Source organism: Apodemus sylvaticus, chromosome 7 (assembly GCF_947179515.1).
Source record: "Apodemus sylvaticus chromosome 7, mApoSyl1.1, whole genome shotgun sequence".
NCBI lineage: Eukaryota > Metazoa > Chordata > Mammalia > Rodentia > Muridae > Apodemus > Apodemus sylvaticus.
In genome coordinates this window covers 91,813,378-91,829,658 of record NC_067478.1, presented here as the reverse complement: position 1 = coordinate 91,829,658, position 16,281 = coordinate 91,813,378, and the positions used below count along the sequence as shown (strand labels likewise).

Below are 16,281 nucleotides of genomic sequence, written 5' to 3'. Positions count from 1 at the left end.
AGTGTAAATAAAGCTTGGGCATGATATGTTATTTCTTGCCAGGTTCATATGAGAAAGATGACAACCTGGGTTTAATTCAGATGCATTTAAAGTTCCTTCTTTATACTTTAATGTACTCTTTACTAAATGTATGGTGAAAGCTAAAGAATTGCATATTTATTTATAAAATCCCAGACAATGATAGGAAATCCTCAGTTATGTCAAGTGACTGTATCTTTGGGTTTTCCTGTTTTATATTTGTTCTAACATAGTGGAAAAATTCCCAGGGGAGACCATGGAACTCTGCCCTGGGAACTAGATACTCCTGGAGGGATGTTATAGATTGAATAGAACTTCGAATCTCCAAAGATTCAATGTTAGGTTATTAGCATCTATGATAAATAGGCTCAGAAGTATCTACCATGAAGGAGTTCATGCAAACTGTCAGGAAACTCTAAAAATGAGAAAAAATTTCTTTGGACCCTTATTTGTCCTTTTCTTGGTGAACTATAGAGGCACTGTGATGGGAAACCTAAGCTTTTTTTTAATATTATTCGATATATTTTTATTTACATTTCAAATGTTTTCCCCTTTCCTGGCTCCCTACTCCCCGAAAGTCCCATAAGCCATCTTCACTCCCCCTGTTCCCCCATCCACTCCTTCTCACTTCCCTGTTCTGGTATTGCCCTATAATGCTGCATTGAGCCTTTCCAGAACCAGGGACCAATCCTCCGTTCTTCTTGGATATCATTTGACATGTGGATTATGTCTTGGGTATTCCAAGTTTCTACGCTAATATTCACTTACCAGTGAGTGAATACCATGACTGATCTTTTTGAGACTGGGTTACCTTACCAAGTATGATGTTCTCCAGCTCCATCCATTTGCTAAGAATTTCATGAATGCATTGTTTCTAATGACTGAATAGTACTCCATAGTGTATATATACCACATTTTTTGTATCCATTTCTCCATTGAGGGACACCTAGGTTCTTTCCAGCTACTGGCTATTATAAATAGGACTTCTATGAACATAGTGTAGCATGAATCCTTATGACATGACAGAATCCTCTGGGTATATGCCCAGGAGTAGTATAGAAGTGTCCTCAGGAAGAGATGTGCCTAGTTTTCTGAGGAACCACCAGACTGATTTCCAAAGTGGTTGCATCAATTTGCAACCCCACAAGCAGTGAAGGAGCGTTCCTCTTTCTCCACATCTTCCCCAGCACTTCTTTTCTCCTTAGTTTTTGATCTTAGTCATTCTGACTGATGAGAGGTGAAATCTCAGGGTTTTTTGGATTTGCATTTACCTATTGACTAATGATGTTGAACATTTTTTTTAAGATGCTTCTCAGCCTTCCAGTGTTCTTCAGGTGAAAATTCTTTGTTTAGTTCTGTACTCCATTTTTTAATAGGGTTATTTGATTTTCTGGGGTCTAGCTTCTTGAGTTCTTTGTATATATTGGATATTAGCCCTCTGTCAGATGTAGAGTTGGTAAAGATCTTTTCGCAATTTGTTGGTTGCCTATTTGTCCTTTTGATGGTGTCCTTTATGTTACAGAAACTTTGTAATTTTATGAGGTTCCATTACAGAAACTTTGTAATTTTATGAGGTTCCATTTGTCAATTCTTGATCTTAGAGCATATGCTTTTGGTATTCTGTTCAGGAACTTTTCTCCTGTGCCCATATCCTCAAATGGTCTTTCCCAGTTTCTTTCCTGTTAGCTTCAGTGTGTCTGGTTTTATGTGGAGGTCCTTGACAAACTTGGATTGAGCTTAGTACAAGGTGATAAGGATGGATCAATTCCCATTCTTCTGCATGCTGCATGCAACTAGCACCATTTGTTGAAAAGACTATCTTTCTTCCACTGTATGTTTTCAGCTCCTTTGTCGAGGATCAAGTGGCCATATGTGTGTGGGTTTATTTCTGGATGTTCAATCACATTCCACTGATCTGCCTGCCTGTCACTGTACCAATACCATGCAGTTTTTAACACTATTGCTCTGTAGTATTACTTGAAGTCAGGGATACTGATTCCCCCAGAATTTCTTTTGCTGTTGAGAATAGTTTTAGCTTTCCTGGGTTTTTATTTTTATTCCAGATGTATTTGATAATTGTTCTTTCTAACTCTATGAAGAACTGAGTTGGGATTTTGATGGGTATTGCATTGAATCTGTATATTGCTTTTGGTAAGATGGCCATTTTAATTATATCAATCCTGCCAAAAACCACATGGTCATTTCATTGGATGCTGAAAAGGATTTGACAAAATTCAGCATCCTGTCATGCTTAAAGTCTTGGTAAGAACAGGAATTTAAGGCCCATACCTAAACATAGTAAAAACAATATACCACAAGCTGGTAGCAACACCAAACTAAATGGAGAGAAAGTTGAAGCAATCCCATTAAAATCAGGGACTAGACAAGGCTGCCTCTCTCTCCTTATCTTTTCAATATTTTACTTGAGGTATTAGCTAGGGCAATTAGACAACATAAGGAGGTCAAAGTGATACAAATTGGAAAGGAAGAAGTCAAACTATCACTATTTGCAGATGATATGATAGTATACTTAAGTGACCCAAAAAACTCCACCAGAAAACTCCTATAGCTGATAAACAACTTCAGCAAAGTGATAGGTCATAAAATCAATTCAAGAAAATCAGTAGCCTTCCTATACTCAAAGGATAAGCAGGCTGAGAAAGAAATTAGGGAAATGACACACTTCACAATAGACACAAACAATATAAAGTACCTTGGGGTGACTCTTACCAAACAAGTGAAAGATCTGTATGACAAGAACTTAAAGTCTCTGAAGAAGGAAATGGAAGAAGACCTCAAAAAATGGAAAAAATCTGCTATGCTCTGGGAAACCTATACTTAATGGCCTCGTCTGTCTGAATTCGCATCTGTATACACCAGTGTACATTTTTATCCTCACCTTGTCCTTCATTGACCTGTTATTCATTTTTTTTTACCCCCAAAATGCTGATGGAATATGTCTCAGAACATAATGCCATCTCCTTCACAGTATGCATGACTCAGCTGTTTTTTCTGTCTTTATGTTAACTCTGAGTGCTGTTTGAGGACAGCCATGGCCTGTAGAAGATATGTGTCCAAATGTAGGCCTCTGCTACACACAATAGTCATGTCCCCCAGGGCTTGTATCCTGCTACTGCTTGCTGCACACTTAATGGGTATCTCTTTTGCTGTTTTCCACACAGGGTGTATAAGTCAGCTCAGGTTTTGTGGTTACAAATTCATCAACCACTACATGTGTGATACTTTTCCCCTTCTTAAGCTCTCCTGTGGTAGCAGCCATGCCAATGAGCTCGTGAGTTCTGTTTCTGTGGCTGTCCTTGTTCCTGACCTAGCCTCCTCATTGTATCCTCATGTTTTGATTCTCATCAACATTATCCATTTGTCATCATCTAAGGGTTGTTTTAAATCTATGAGCACATGTAATTCTCACATAACAACTGCTGCACTGTTCTAAGGATTTGGTCTGCTCGCCAATATTAAACCATCATCTAAAGAATCTGTAGTTCAGAGGAAAATTTTTTCAACAGTTTATACTTCTGTGCTGCCTTTGCTGAATCCCCTTATTCACAGCTTCCAGAAAAAGGGTGCCATACTTGCTATGAAGAGATCACTAAAGAGAATCAAAATCTAAGTGAAGTATTTGTGTTGTAGCCATAAGCCATGTCTCTAATTTTCCTCCTCTTCACTTCTCTTCCTTGTCCACTTCTTCTATGGCTCACTCTCCTTCTTTTCATGTTTATTTCTTGAATATGTTCAGAGTGGAAAATGCATATGTCCTCTCTACTATTTTTTTCTCTTTCTTTGTGAAATGAAGTAATATTTTCCACTCTCTGTATAGCTTTTATGTGAATGTAGCGCCACTTTAATACAGAGACCATTTTTTTTTAAAGATGTATTTATTTATTGCATATAAGTACCCTGTAGCTGTCCTCGGACACAACAAAAGAGGGCATCAGATCTCATTATGGATGGTTATGAACCACCATATAGTTGCTGGGATTTGAACTCAGGACCTTTGGAAGAGTAGTCAGTGCTCTTAAACTCTGAGTCATCTCTCCAGCCATGATGTCTCCAACAATTATATTTATATGAGTGTGTGTGTACATGTGTAATTTGTATCTAATTTTTTCCCTCCAACTTGTTTCAAGTTCCCCCACCTCTCTCTCAAATTCATGACTTATAATTTAACAAATATGCACATGAAACAAAATATATTTGCAACTTTATGTTTAAATATGGCCATGTTATTTTATTTAGAGTTACTTATATTTATATACTTTTAGAGCTGACTGTTAGAGATCAAATAACCTAAAAGGAAACTCATCTCAGGAAAATACAAAGTTCTCCTATACTCAGCACCTATTCATTGTAACTCTTCATCTAGGGATAAAGACGTGAAATTTCATCTATCTACGTTGGTATGTCAAATGTTGCTATTGTTTATGTTGTGCAAGTCTTTTCATTATTATTATTAGATATATTCTTTATTTACATTTCAAATGTTGTCCCCTTTCCTGGTTCCCTTCCCCCACCCTCAAAATCCCATAACCCATCTTCCCTACTCCTGTTCCCCAATCAACCCTCTCCTGGTTCCCAGTCCTGGTATTCCCATATACTGTGGCATTGAGCCTTCCCAGGACCAGGGGCCTCTCCACCCCTTGATGCCCAAAAAGGCCATCCTCTGCTGCTTGTATGTCTGGAGCCATGTATATTCTTCAGTTGATGGATTTATCCCTGGGAGGTCTGAGAGTACTAGGTGGCTGATAATTGTTTTTCCTCCTATGTCACTGCAAACCCCTTCAGCTCCTTGGATCCTTTCTCTAGCTCCTCCATTGGGTTCCCTGTTCTCAGTTCAATGGTTGGCTGAGAGTGTCCCTTCTGTATTTGTCATGCACTAGCAAAACCTCCCAGGTGACAGCTGTATCCTGCTCCGGTCACCAAGCACTTGTGGGCATCCGCAATAGTGTCTGGGTTTTGTAACTTTATATGGGATACTGCCCTAGGTTGGACAGTCTCTGGATGGTCTTTCCCTCAGACTCTTCTCCACACTTTGTCTCTATATCTCCTTCTGTGGGTATTTGTTCCACCTTCTAAGAGGGACCAGTATCCATACTTTGTTCTTCCTTCTCCTTGAGCTTCATTTTATCTGTGGATTGTGTCTTGTGTATCCAAAGCTCCTGGGCTATTATCCATTTATCACTGAGTGCATACCATGAGCATTCTTTTGTGATTGGGTTACCACACTCAGGGTGATATTTTCCAATTCCACCCATGTGCCTAAGAATTTCATAAATTCATTGTTTTTAACAGCTGAGTAGTATTCCAGTGTATAAATATACCACATTTTCTGTGTCCATTCCTCGATTGAGGGACATCTGGGTTCTTTCCAACTTCTGGCTATTATAAATAGGGCTGCTATAAACATAGTGTAGCATGTGTCCTTTTTACATGCTGGAGAATACTCTGGGTATGTGCCCATGAGTGGAATAGCAGGGTCCTCTAACGGGATTATGGCAAATTTTCTGCGGAACTACCAAAATGATTTCCAGAGTGGTTTCAGTAGCTTACAATCCCACCAGTAGTGCAGAAGTGTTCCTCTATCTCCATATCCTTTTCAGCATTAGCTGTCCCCTGAGTTTTTGATCTTGGCCATTCTCACTGGTGTGAGGTAGAATCTAAGGGTTGTTGGGATTTGCATTTCCCTGATGACTAAGGATGTTGAACATTTCTTTAGGTGCGGCTCAGTCATTTGATATTCCTCAGTTGAAAATTATTTGATTAGCTCTGTGCCCCATTTTTAATAGGGTTACTTACTTCTCTGGAGTCTAACTTCTTGAGTTCTTTGTATATATTGGATGTTATCCCTCTGGCGGATGTAGGGCTGGTAATGATCTTTTCCCAATTTGTTGGTTGCTGTTCTGTAATATTGACTGTGTCCTTTGCTTTTCAAAAGTTTTGTAATTTTATCAGGTCCCATTTGTCAAATCTTGATCTCAGAGAATAAGCTATTGGTGTTCTGTTCAGGAAATTTTCCCCTGTTCTTTTGGGGTTGAAATACTTTCCCACATTCTTTTCTGTTAGTTTCAGTGTATGTGGTTTTGATGCACTTGGACTTGAGATTTGTACAAGGAGATAAGAATGGATATATTTGCATTCTTCTATGTGCTAATTGCCAGTTGAACCAGCATCACTTGTAGAAGGAGCTATATTTTTCCCATTGGATTGGTTTAGCTCCTTTGTCAAAGATCAATTGACCATAGGTGTGTGGGTTCATTTCTGGGTCTTCACTTCTATTCCATTTATCAATAAGCCGGTCTTTGTTGGTTACTTCTCTTATGATAGATGTCTGACTTTTCTTGGAGATATGCCCCCCAGCCTCTTTTCCACTGTCAATTTTCAATTTCGATTCATTTTAATGTCCATCTAGCAGTCACTCCTGTCTTTTCTTACACCTGACCCTGAACTCTCCATTCCCTTCCCTGATTTGAATCCCTGCCAGTTCCCTTTCTACATCTGCCTCTTATGACTATTTTATTCCCATTTTTAAGTGGGAGCCTAGCTGCCTAACTTGGACCTTTCTTTTTGTTTTGTTTCTTTGTGTCTGGGCGTTACTAGTTTAGGGTGTTACTTGTATTTTATAGCAATATTCATGTATTAGTGAGTACATACTATAGCCATCTTGCCAAAAGCAATCTACAGATTCAATGCAATTCTATCAAAATTCCAAAACTACTTTTATAGACCTTGAGAAGGCAATTTTCAGGTTCCTTTGGAAAAATAAACAAACACAGAACAATACTGAAAAAATAAAAGTTCTCTGGGAGGAATTACTGTCCCTGACAGCAAGCTGTACTACAATGAGTAACACTGATAAAAACTGCATGGTACTGATAGAGAAGCTGACATGTTGATCATTGTAATTGAACACAAGATACAAAAATAAACTCACACAAATATGCAACACCTTATTTTTGATCAAGAAGCCACAACTATAAAAAAGAAAGAAGAAATCATCTTTAACAAATGATACAGGTCTAACTGGATGTCTATATGTATAAGAATAAAAATAGATCCCTATTTACTATTATGCACAAAATTCAAGTTCACATAGATCAAGGACCTCAATATTAAACTGGATACCCTAAATATCAAAGAATAGAAAGTGAGAAATATCCTTTAATGTATTGGAACATATGCCAATTTCCTGAATTAGTGAAAAATGTAATGGTGTTAATTGTAGTTACATCTTTCTAATTGTATACCCAGTGAACTAGACAATCCCTGGTGAAAATATTATGTATAACATGCCAAGGTGTAGTTTAAACATGTGGTACATATTAATGTGGTACATGAAATACAAAGCTACCATATCAGACAATATTCTAAAGTACCATGTACAGAAAGATTTTATATATGAAAAATACTGTTTAGAAATTAAAATGTGTATCATTAATAAAACCCACACCCACATTGATTATTAATTATTTTTCATACCTGTATACACCTTTGAAAGAAAATCCTTTTGTCCCTTTGTGAAACTAGAATAGAGTAGAAGAAAATGTGAAGAAACACTGTTATTATATTATTAAGTATATTCGTTACTATATTTTCAAAAAGATAAAACTTGAGCTACAGTGGATAGCCTCTATATTTGCTATAAACTGCTAGCTTCAAAGATTTTAGTAGTAACTTCTATGAATACCTCAAACACTGTGAGGAATGAATCTCACCACCACCTAAGTTAATGAAAAGGCATGCTGGACAGGCAAACTACCTCAATAGGTTGAAGCCAGGACAGAAGAATATTATTGAAGTATTCAGACTATAAAGATAAGCATTGGCTAACTCATATTTTCCACAATGGAAGAGAATGAAAATATATTCAGATGACATAGCAGAACTTTTGTCAGTTGTGCTAAATTCAGCTGATGGTAAATTTGTAAATCAGAAATGGTGCATGAATTAATATGGTTTTCTCTTTTAGAATTTAAATAATATGCATGATGACTGGAAATGCCTCCTTTATGACAGAATTTGTCCTTGCTGGCTTGACAGGTAGTCCAGAGCCCCAGGCGCCTCTCTTTTATCTGTTCCTAATAAACTATATAATCACAGTGTTGAGAAACTTTGGCTTGATCACCTGATTGGCCTCAATCCTCATCTGTACACCCTCATTTCCTCTTCAACATCTGCTACATTGATTGCTGTTACTCCTTCTTCATCAGCCCCAAAATGCTGATGAACATTGTCTCTGAGAAGAATGTTATCTCCTATGAGGGGGGCATAACTCAGCTGTTTCTCTTTCTCTTTTTTGTCTTCTCATGTTGACCTCAATGGCCTATGGCTGCTATGTGGCCATCTGTATTTCACTGCTGTAGAAGGTCACCATGTCCCCTCAGGTCTGTTCTGTGATATCTTTTGCTGCTTATGGGATCCTTTGCCCACCCAGGCTGCATTCTCAGACTGACCTTTTACAATGCTAATGTCATCAAACATTACTTGTGTGACATTCTCCTTCTCCTCCAACTTTCCTACACCAGCACCTATGTCAATGAGGTCGTGGTTCTCATAGTTGTGGTATTAACATCACACTCCCCAGCTTTACCATCCTCCTTTCCTATGTTTTCATCCTTGTCAAAATTCTAAACCTCAAATCCACATAAGGAAGATCATAAGCCTGCATCATCTGTAGCTTGCACATCATGGCGATTTCTCTTTTCTTTGGATCAGCTCCATTCATGTATCTTAAATATTCTTATTGATCTATTTAACAAGGAAACATATCTTCAGTTTCCTACACTAATGTTGAGCCCATGCTCTACCCTCTGACCTACAGTTTGAGGAACAAAGATGTCAAGATGTCCTTATGAAAATCATTGATTAAGTGTCAGAAAAAAAGAGAGATTTTGATTAGAAACAATAATCCTGTAAGAAATCGGATGACCTTAACTTTTCTTGGTCCTTTCACTGAAAATTGTTTTTATGTAACTGTGTTGTTTGATAAATTCCTTTTATAATAATATGGATAATTTCATTTTTTCAGTATCCTTAGTGTAATTGAACAGCTTCTCCAAATGACTAATCCCTTGTTGATGATGCATTAAATACACAGATAATTTTCATTATTGATACATACTTTTTCTCCTAGGCTATTTCTAACTTCAAAAAAGGAAAATTTATGTTACAAAACATTGAAAACTTTCATATATAAAACCAAAAATGACATACTAGGTGCTTTCTCATTTTGAAATAGAACCAGAGTTACCATAAGTATAGTGAGCTGTGTAGAAGTGAGCAAGAAGGCAGACAGGTTACACAGTTTCAATCAGGAAAATTACAATTGAGTCCAGTGCACCACATAGTCATTCTTGTTAGTGATTTTTTGTATTATTTATAAAGAATAAATTTTAAATTTCAAGCTACAAAGAAGTAACAATTATATCAGATAATAAGTATTTAATTTTATTCAATTCAATTATTTCACAGTGAATATCTATTGTCTAGCATTGTTACTCAAAAAATATATGTATTATTTATTTTAAATTACATATAAAATGAGAATAATTGCTCATTTGTTTATATAACTTCTAATTAAAGTGACATAGTCATTAAAAGCTACACGGTTTGATGAATTTTGATTCAGAAGAATTACATATTTTCATTTATATATACATATATATTGAAGTAGTAATAAAACTTAATATTATTGTCTGGGATTCAGCAACCTTGAGTGACTTAATATATATTTATAGTTTGTAAGTGTGTTTGAAGACTGCATGTCTACCTTCAGGTAGCACCTGAATCTACCCTTTGCTTTCATTGGTCACTTGCTAACAGTTATTCTGACTGCAATGAGATGATATATCATAGTTGTTTTAATTTATATTAATTTGCATTTTCATTTGTGTATATGTTCCTTTTCTCCTTTGATTTTTCATCAATGTGCTAGGCTATAGTAATTTTTAAATGTTGAAAATAGAAAAAATAAGTCAAACTCACATATGATTAAATTCCTGTTACTTTCACTAATATATAGAAAATCCACTTACATATTGCCTTTAAAAATTTTTATTTGCTTGTTTTTAACCACTTAATAATACGTTTTTTACTGGAAAAATTTTCATCTTGTTACTAAACTCTTAATGACTAAGCAGGGCACTCACTCAGAATATTTTAGTGATTGTTTAAAAATATTGAGTTGAAATACCATGCATGCTGTTTGTTGGTTTATTTATTTATTTGAGAAAATATATTATTTTTATAGCCTTGAATGGCCTGGCATTTCATTTGTAGAATAAGGCTAGCCTTGAACTCACAGAGATTTGCCTGCCTCTACCTCTTGAGTCATGTAATTAAAAGACTACCCTACTTCACACAGAACAACAAATGTGATTTTAGGGTTTTGGAGGATTGGATATATTGCTTAGTGGTAAAATACATGCTAAACATGGGTGACTTCCTTGAAAAAAAAATTAAAATAATGAGAAATTAGAAAATAACAGAAATAGACTCTGTGGAAGATTATCTTAAATGAATATGGGAACAAAGAGAAAATAACAAAAGCATCAGATTTCCCTTAAGAGACAAAGATGTCTTTCAGAGGGGAGTTCAGTATTTGTTCCACTCTCTTCCAAGAGAGGAAGTACATTCCCTAAAGGAGAAGTAATAACTGAATAGAAAATTAGTCCCCAAAGGTTTAGCCAAACATCACAGTCAAGTCCACAAAGGAAATAACCCCTTCCCCTTTTTATGTTTGAGGCCTATGCTCAGAGAAGAGACGAAGAAAGCCCTTCCTTAACCATAGCCACATGTAGGGCAGTAGTAAACTATGTAAACTATCTAGTGGCCATCAGGATATAAAGAAGAGCTGCATGCTTCCCTGTGACTCTTCAGAGTGTTGGGAAATAGTTTTATGAATTATGATCAGTAGTTCAGAAAAATTTCCTTTGATTATATGATATTAATTTTGTACTGCATCATTTTGGAAACAAGGGCATCTAAATCCTTCTCATGACACCAGGAGTATCCTAAGGATTCTGTAAGTAAGCAAGAATGTTTTTCTCACTAAAGGAGGGTAATTTTTGAATCCTAAGCCAATATTTTACTTGTTAATTGGCAATTTCACTAACATATTTCTAAACTCTAAAATGTACATATGAGACAGATTTGTTTAATCCATGTGTTTATGAAATACCATGTGTTTATGAAATGTACTGAAATAAATATGGCTTTTTTGGACATAGGACTGCTTTCATTTGGTTTTAATATGAAGGCAGTGATAAGGTAACATTAAGATATACTAAACAAATTAAAGATGACAATGGGACATTATTGCAGTTAATATGTTGAACAGTAGATTTCTAGTTCTCAGCGTCTTTCCCAATTGAATGGATTTCTTTTATTATATAGTCATTGCAGGTTTAAAGCCAACATCTTGTATTTGTTCCTATTATTATTCTTATTGATAAATTTGTACAGTGACATTTGACAAACATTTACTCCTTAATTCTGATTTCTTCCCTCCTGCTTGCTTGAGTAACCAACATCCCATGACCTATGCATGTGGACAAGTCCTACATTACACATATCATAGAGGTCATAAAGTGTTTCCCATGTTATGCTTTGATCTACTTATGTTTGAAGAAAGGCTTTGTATTGAGATGAAGCTCAGAACCCAAGATCTTACTTTCTTTTCCTATCTGTACAGTCACAAAATGTAACCAAAATTAACCAGGAAATATCCTGAAAAGTGAGCAGAAGATTTATTTAGTGTCAGTAAAATAGGAGTTGCTTTTGGTGTCTTAATCAACATGTTGTTTTCAATAGGTAGAGCTCATTTCTGAATTTATGATTTTTGTTGTGAGAAGGCTGGTAACTAAAATGGAGAGTTATCTACCAATAAGAAACCAGAATATGAAGGTGTTCCACTCAAAGGAATTTTTTATAAGTCTAGGAGTTCCAAGCACATCAAGAATGGTGCATCTGTCTTCAAAAAGCTGCATCCTAGCAGCTTCACCTGACCTGAAGCCCCTGAGGGTTCTTATTAGGATGGCCCTTATTAGCATGGCCCATATTAGCCTGTCAAAGATCATCCAACAACAGATTATTACTTGCAAGGTGGTTCACAATAACTGTATACCAAAGTGTATCCATTTCAATTTGTCTATTTTTTAATGAATTACATTCTGGGAAAGTACATGCATGAGTTTGTAAACTCTCTCTCTCTCTCTCTCTCTCTCTCTCTCTCTCTCTCTCTCACACACACACACACACACACACACACACACACACACACACAGTGTGAGTTGGGGGAGGAAAAAGGGAGAGTCACACAGCCCAACAGAGATAGACAAAAAAATGACTGAAACATACAGAGACAGAGAGAGAGAGAAAGAGAGACTTAGTCAGAAATAGGGAGATAGAGAGCCAGACTCACCTAAACCTAATAAATACTATTAAAATGATCATTTCATCTCACTGTTGAGACAATACTTCTCTACTTATTGCCTAGTCCAAACTTACTACATTTTGGAGTGTACACAACACTTGGTATAAGAAGTTAATCTATAAACATCTGCCAGTCCCTCTTAAGCTACCAGAGTAGACATGTAGTACACAACATTAAATATCCATAGAATTCTTTTGTTTGTGCTGTTATTCAAGTATTAAATTTAATGAACTTCAGCACCTTTACTCTAACCTCTGACAGCCCAAGGAAGAGGCTCAGTCAAAGAAACAATATTAAAAAGACCAAGAGCAAATTGAATTGGCACAAACTGCTTCACTTTTATCCCTTGGTTTTTCTTCAAGTTGTATTGTGTTTGACAGTAATCTAGTGAACATGTATACATTGTTGTTGATGCTCTACAATATACTTCATCTTTAAATGGATAGACTAAGCCATTGAGTAATATGGTATCATGAAATGTGGCTGTTTATTTTTTCAGATTAATACATTTAAGTTGTTTGTAATACATACCTCACTTATATAGAAGTTTTGGTGATGTGTTTTTTGAATGTTACCTAATTTTCTCATTTTATCTTTCTACAGATTCTTTTAGAGAAAATGGCTCTGGAAAATGCTTCTCTGGACACTGAGTTCATCTTGATGGGGTTAACAAACCATTCTGACCTACAAATTCCCTTGTTCCTATTCTTTCTGATGACTTACTTGATAACTACCTTGGGGAACTTGGCTTTGATCCTGCTGATTGTTCTGAATTCTCACCTTCACACTCCCATGTACTTTTTTCTCTTTAATTTGTCCTGCATAGACTTTTGCTATTGCTCAGTTGGTACACCCAAAATGCTGATGAACTTTGTACTAAAGAAGAATGTTATTTCTTATGAGGGATGCATGACACAGTTCTACTTCTTTTGCTTTTTTATCATTTCTGAATGTTATGTCCTGACAGCAATGGCCTATGATCGCTATGTGGCCATTTGCAATCCACTCTTGTACAACATTGTCATGTCTCCTAAGGTGTGCTCTTATCTTATGCTTGCTTCATATTTAGTGGGCTTTTCTGATGGAATGATCCACACTGGATGTGTCCTAAGACTGACCTTCTGTGATAGCAACACTATCAATCATTATTTCTGTGACCTCATCCCTTTGCTACAGCTCTCCTGCACCAGTACCTATGTCAATGAGATAGAGCTGCTTATTATAGTTGGAAAAAACATCATTGTGCCCACTGTGATCATCTTTACCTCTTATGCCTTCATCCTCTCAAGCATCCTCAAAATAAGATTCATAGCAGGCAGGTCCAAAGTGTTCAGGACATGTAGTACCCATATAATAACTGTTTCTCTGTTCTTTGGATCAGGTATATATATGTATTTACAGCCCTCCACATCTGGGTCTTTGGACAAGGGAAAAATTTCCTCTATCTTTTATAACATTGTGGTCCCCATGATGAATCCATTAATCTATAGCCTTAGGAACAAAGATGTTAAAATTGCTCTGATAAAAACCTTAACCCAAAGAAAGTTATAAACACACTTTGGTAACATGCTTAGATTTAGTTATAACACCAAGATATATTGTATACTGATTACCATATTTTTTTAGATTCTTCTCTGAAGTGTGTGTGTGGGGGCATTAACATTGGGAGAATTTGTAACTTGTTTCATTTTTAGTAGATTTTCTTTGATCCTTACCATTGGAAAGCCGTAATCCTTCATTTTTTCAGCAATTTGAGAATATCAGTAAGTAATTAACTTCTTCCTTTCATTTTCTTTATATCACATTTCAGAAGCATTAATTGTTGGAACAAGTCCAAATAAAGATTACATAAATAATAAATAAAAACATGTCATTAGAGGGTACAGTTATTATTTGTCTTCTTTTTAAGTTGTGAGTCATATAGATTGTCTCTACTGCTGATTTACTTTCTTTGGTGACCATTTGTCCTTAGATTTGACAGTGTTCACAGTCATTACAGTAACTCACTTTTTGTACTCCTAGACTGTTTGATAACATGACTGAATAATTGTAGATGTCCAGAAGCCATATATTCTATGGGATCTTCAATGCTCATTTTTTATTGTGCAGGTTTGTAATATGCCCAACCAAGTGAATTATAACACAATTTTCATAATGAATCCAAATGAAGATATCTTGAATGTCATGTGAAATCCACAGTGACAGCTGTAATATTCCAGGAAACTTAATCTACAATCAATCACCTAGCATTGTCCATGAGAAGCTGGAGAACTGGGAAGCATAATGATCACACTAATCTATTCCCACTATATAATGTGCCTCTGTAAGATATAAAGTAAGGACTTTCCAACTAAATGTCCTTAGCTCAGGAGCATTACTATAACTTGGCAACACTATAAACAGAGACTTTCCCTCTATGTATTATTAAAGATGGTTTGATGCCTCCTCAAGAACATTGGATGTAGAACCCATAGCATATCTGCTCTATGAAAATCATCTTTAGTGTCTTATCTAGTTGTAATCAATATGAGCCAAGAATATTATTATCTGGGTGGCCTTTCCTTCAGTCTCAGCTCACCTCTTTGTCTACATATTTGTTCCTGTGAGTATTGTATTCTCTTTCTAAGAAGGACTGAAGGACCTATATTTTGGTCTTCCTTCTTCTTGAGCTTCATGTGGTCCTTGAATTGTGTTTTGGGTATTCTAAGATTTTGGGTTAATATCCACTTATCAGTGAGTATATGTGTGTTCTTTTGTGATTGTGATACCTCACTCAGCACGATATCTTCTGTTTCCATTCATTCATATAAAAATTTCATGAATTCATTGTTTTTAATAACTGAGTAGTACTCCATTGTGTAATTGTACTACAGTTTCTGTATCCATTCTTCTGTTGAAGGACATCTGGGTTTTTTCTACATTCTGGCTACTATAATTAAATCTGGAAACTATGAACATAGTTTCTCTGTCATGTTACTCCCCTACAATACTGGATCAAGCCTTTCCAGGACCAGGGACCTCTCCTTCCTGCTTCTTTGCAAACATTTGGAATGTTAATTGTGTCTTGGGTATTCAGAGGTTCTGGGCTAATTAATATCCACTTATCATTACTGCATTCCATGTGTATTCTTTTGTGATTGGGTTACCTCACTTAAGATGACATTCTCCAATTCCAATCATTTGCCTAAAAATTTCATGAATTAATTGTTTTTAATTGCTGAGCAGTATCCCATTGTGTAAATATACCACATTTTCTGTATCCATTCCTCCACTGAGGGACATCTGGGTTCTTTCCAGCTTCTGGTTATTATAAATAAGGCTTTTATGAACATAGAGGAGTATGTGTCCTTATTGCATGCTGGGAATCTGCTGGGTATATGCCCATGAGTGGTAAACAGGGTCCTCTGGAAGTGTCATTCCCGGTTTTCTGAAGAACCACCAGACTGATTTCCAGAGTGGTTGTACCAGTTTGCAATCCCACCAACAATGGAGGAGTATTCCTCTTTTTCCACATCCTTGCCAACACCTGCAGTCTCCTGACTTTTTAAACTTAGCCATTTTGACTGGTGTGAGGTGAAATCTCAGAGTTGTTTTGATTTACATTTCCCTAATGACTAATGATTCTGGACCCATTTTTAATTGGTTTATTTAATGGTTTGGATTCTAATTTCTTGAGTAGTCTGTATATATTGGATATTAACTCTTTAATATATGTTGGATAGGTAAAGATCTTTTTCCAATATGTTGGTTGCCATTTTATCCTATTGACAGTGTCCTATGCCTTATGGAAGCTTTGCAATTTTATGAGGTTCCAT

General features: G+C 36.1%; 1 protein-coding gene and 1 pseudogene across 1 annotated transcript; both read left to right on the top strand.

Annotated features, from left to right (window-relative positions):
- Nucleotides 1-439: 439 nt before the first annotated feature.
- Nucleotides 440-3,649, top strand: LOC127689767 (olfactory receptor 143-like; annotated as a pseudogene).
- Nucleotides 3,650-13,069: 9,420 nt separating this feature from the next.
- LOC127690040 (olfactory receptor 8B3-like) lies at nucleotides 13,070-14,017 on the top strand. Its single transcript, XM_052189603.1, has one exon. The coding sequence runs from the start codon at nucleotides 13,085-13,087 to the stop codon at nucleotides 14,015-14,017; it is 933 nt and encodes a 310-aa protein (XP_052045563.1). The 5' UTR covers nucleotides 13,070-13,084.
- Nucleotides 14,018-16,281: the final 2,264 nt, after the last annotated feature.

Bases quoted from the DNA above. Each gene is read 5' to 3' on its own strand.
- LOC127690040 (XM_052189603.1), top strand. From the start codon at position 13,085: ATGGCTCTGGAAAATGCTTCTCTGGACACTGAGTTCATCTTGATGGGG.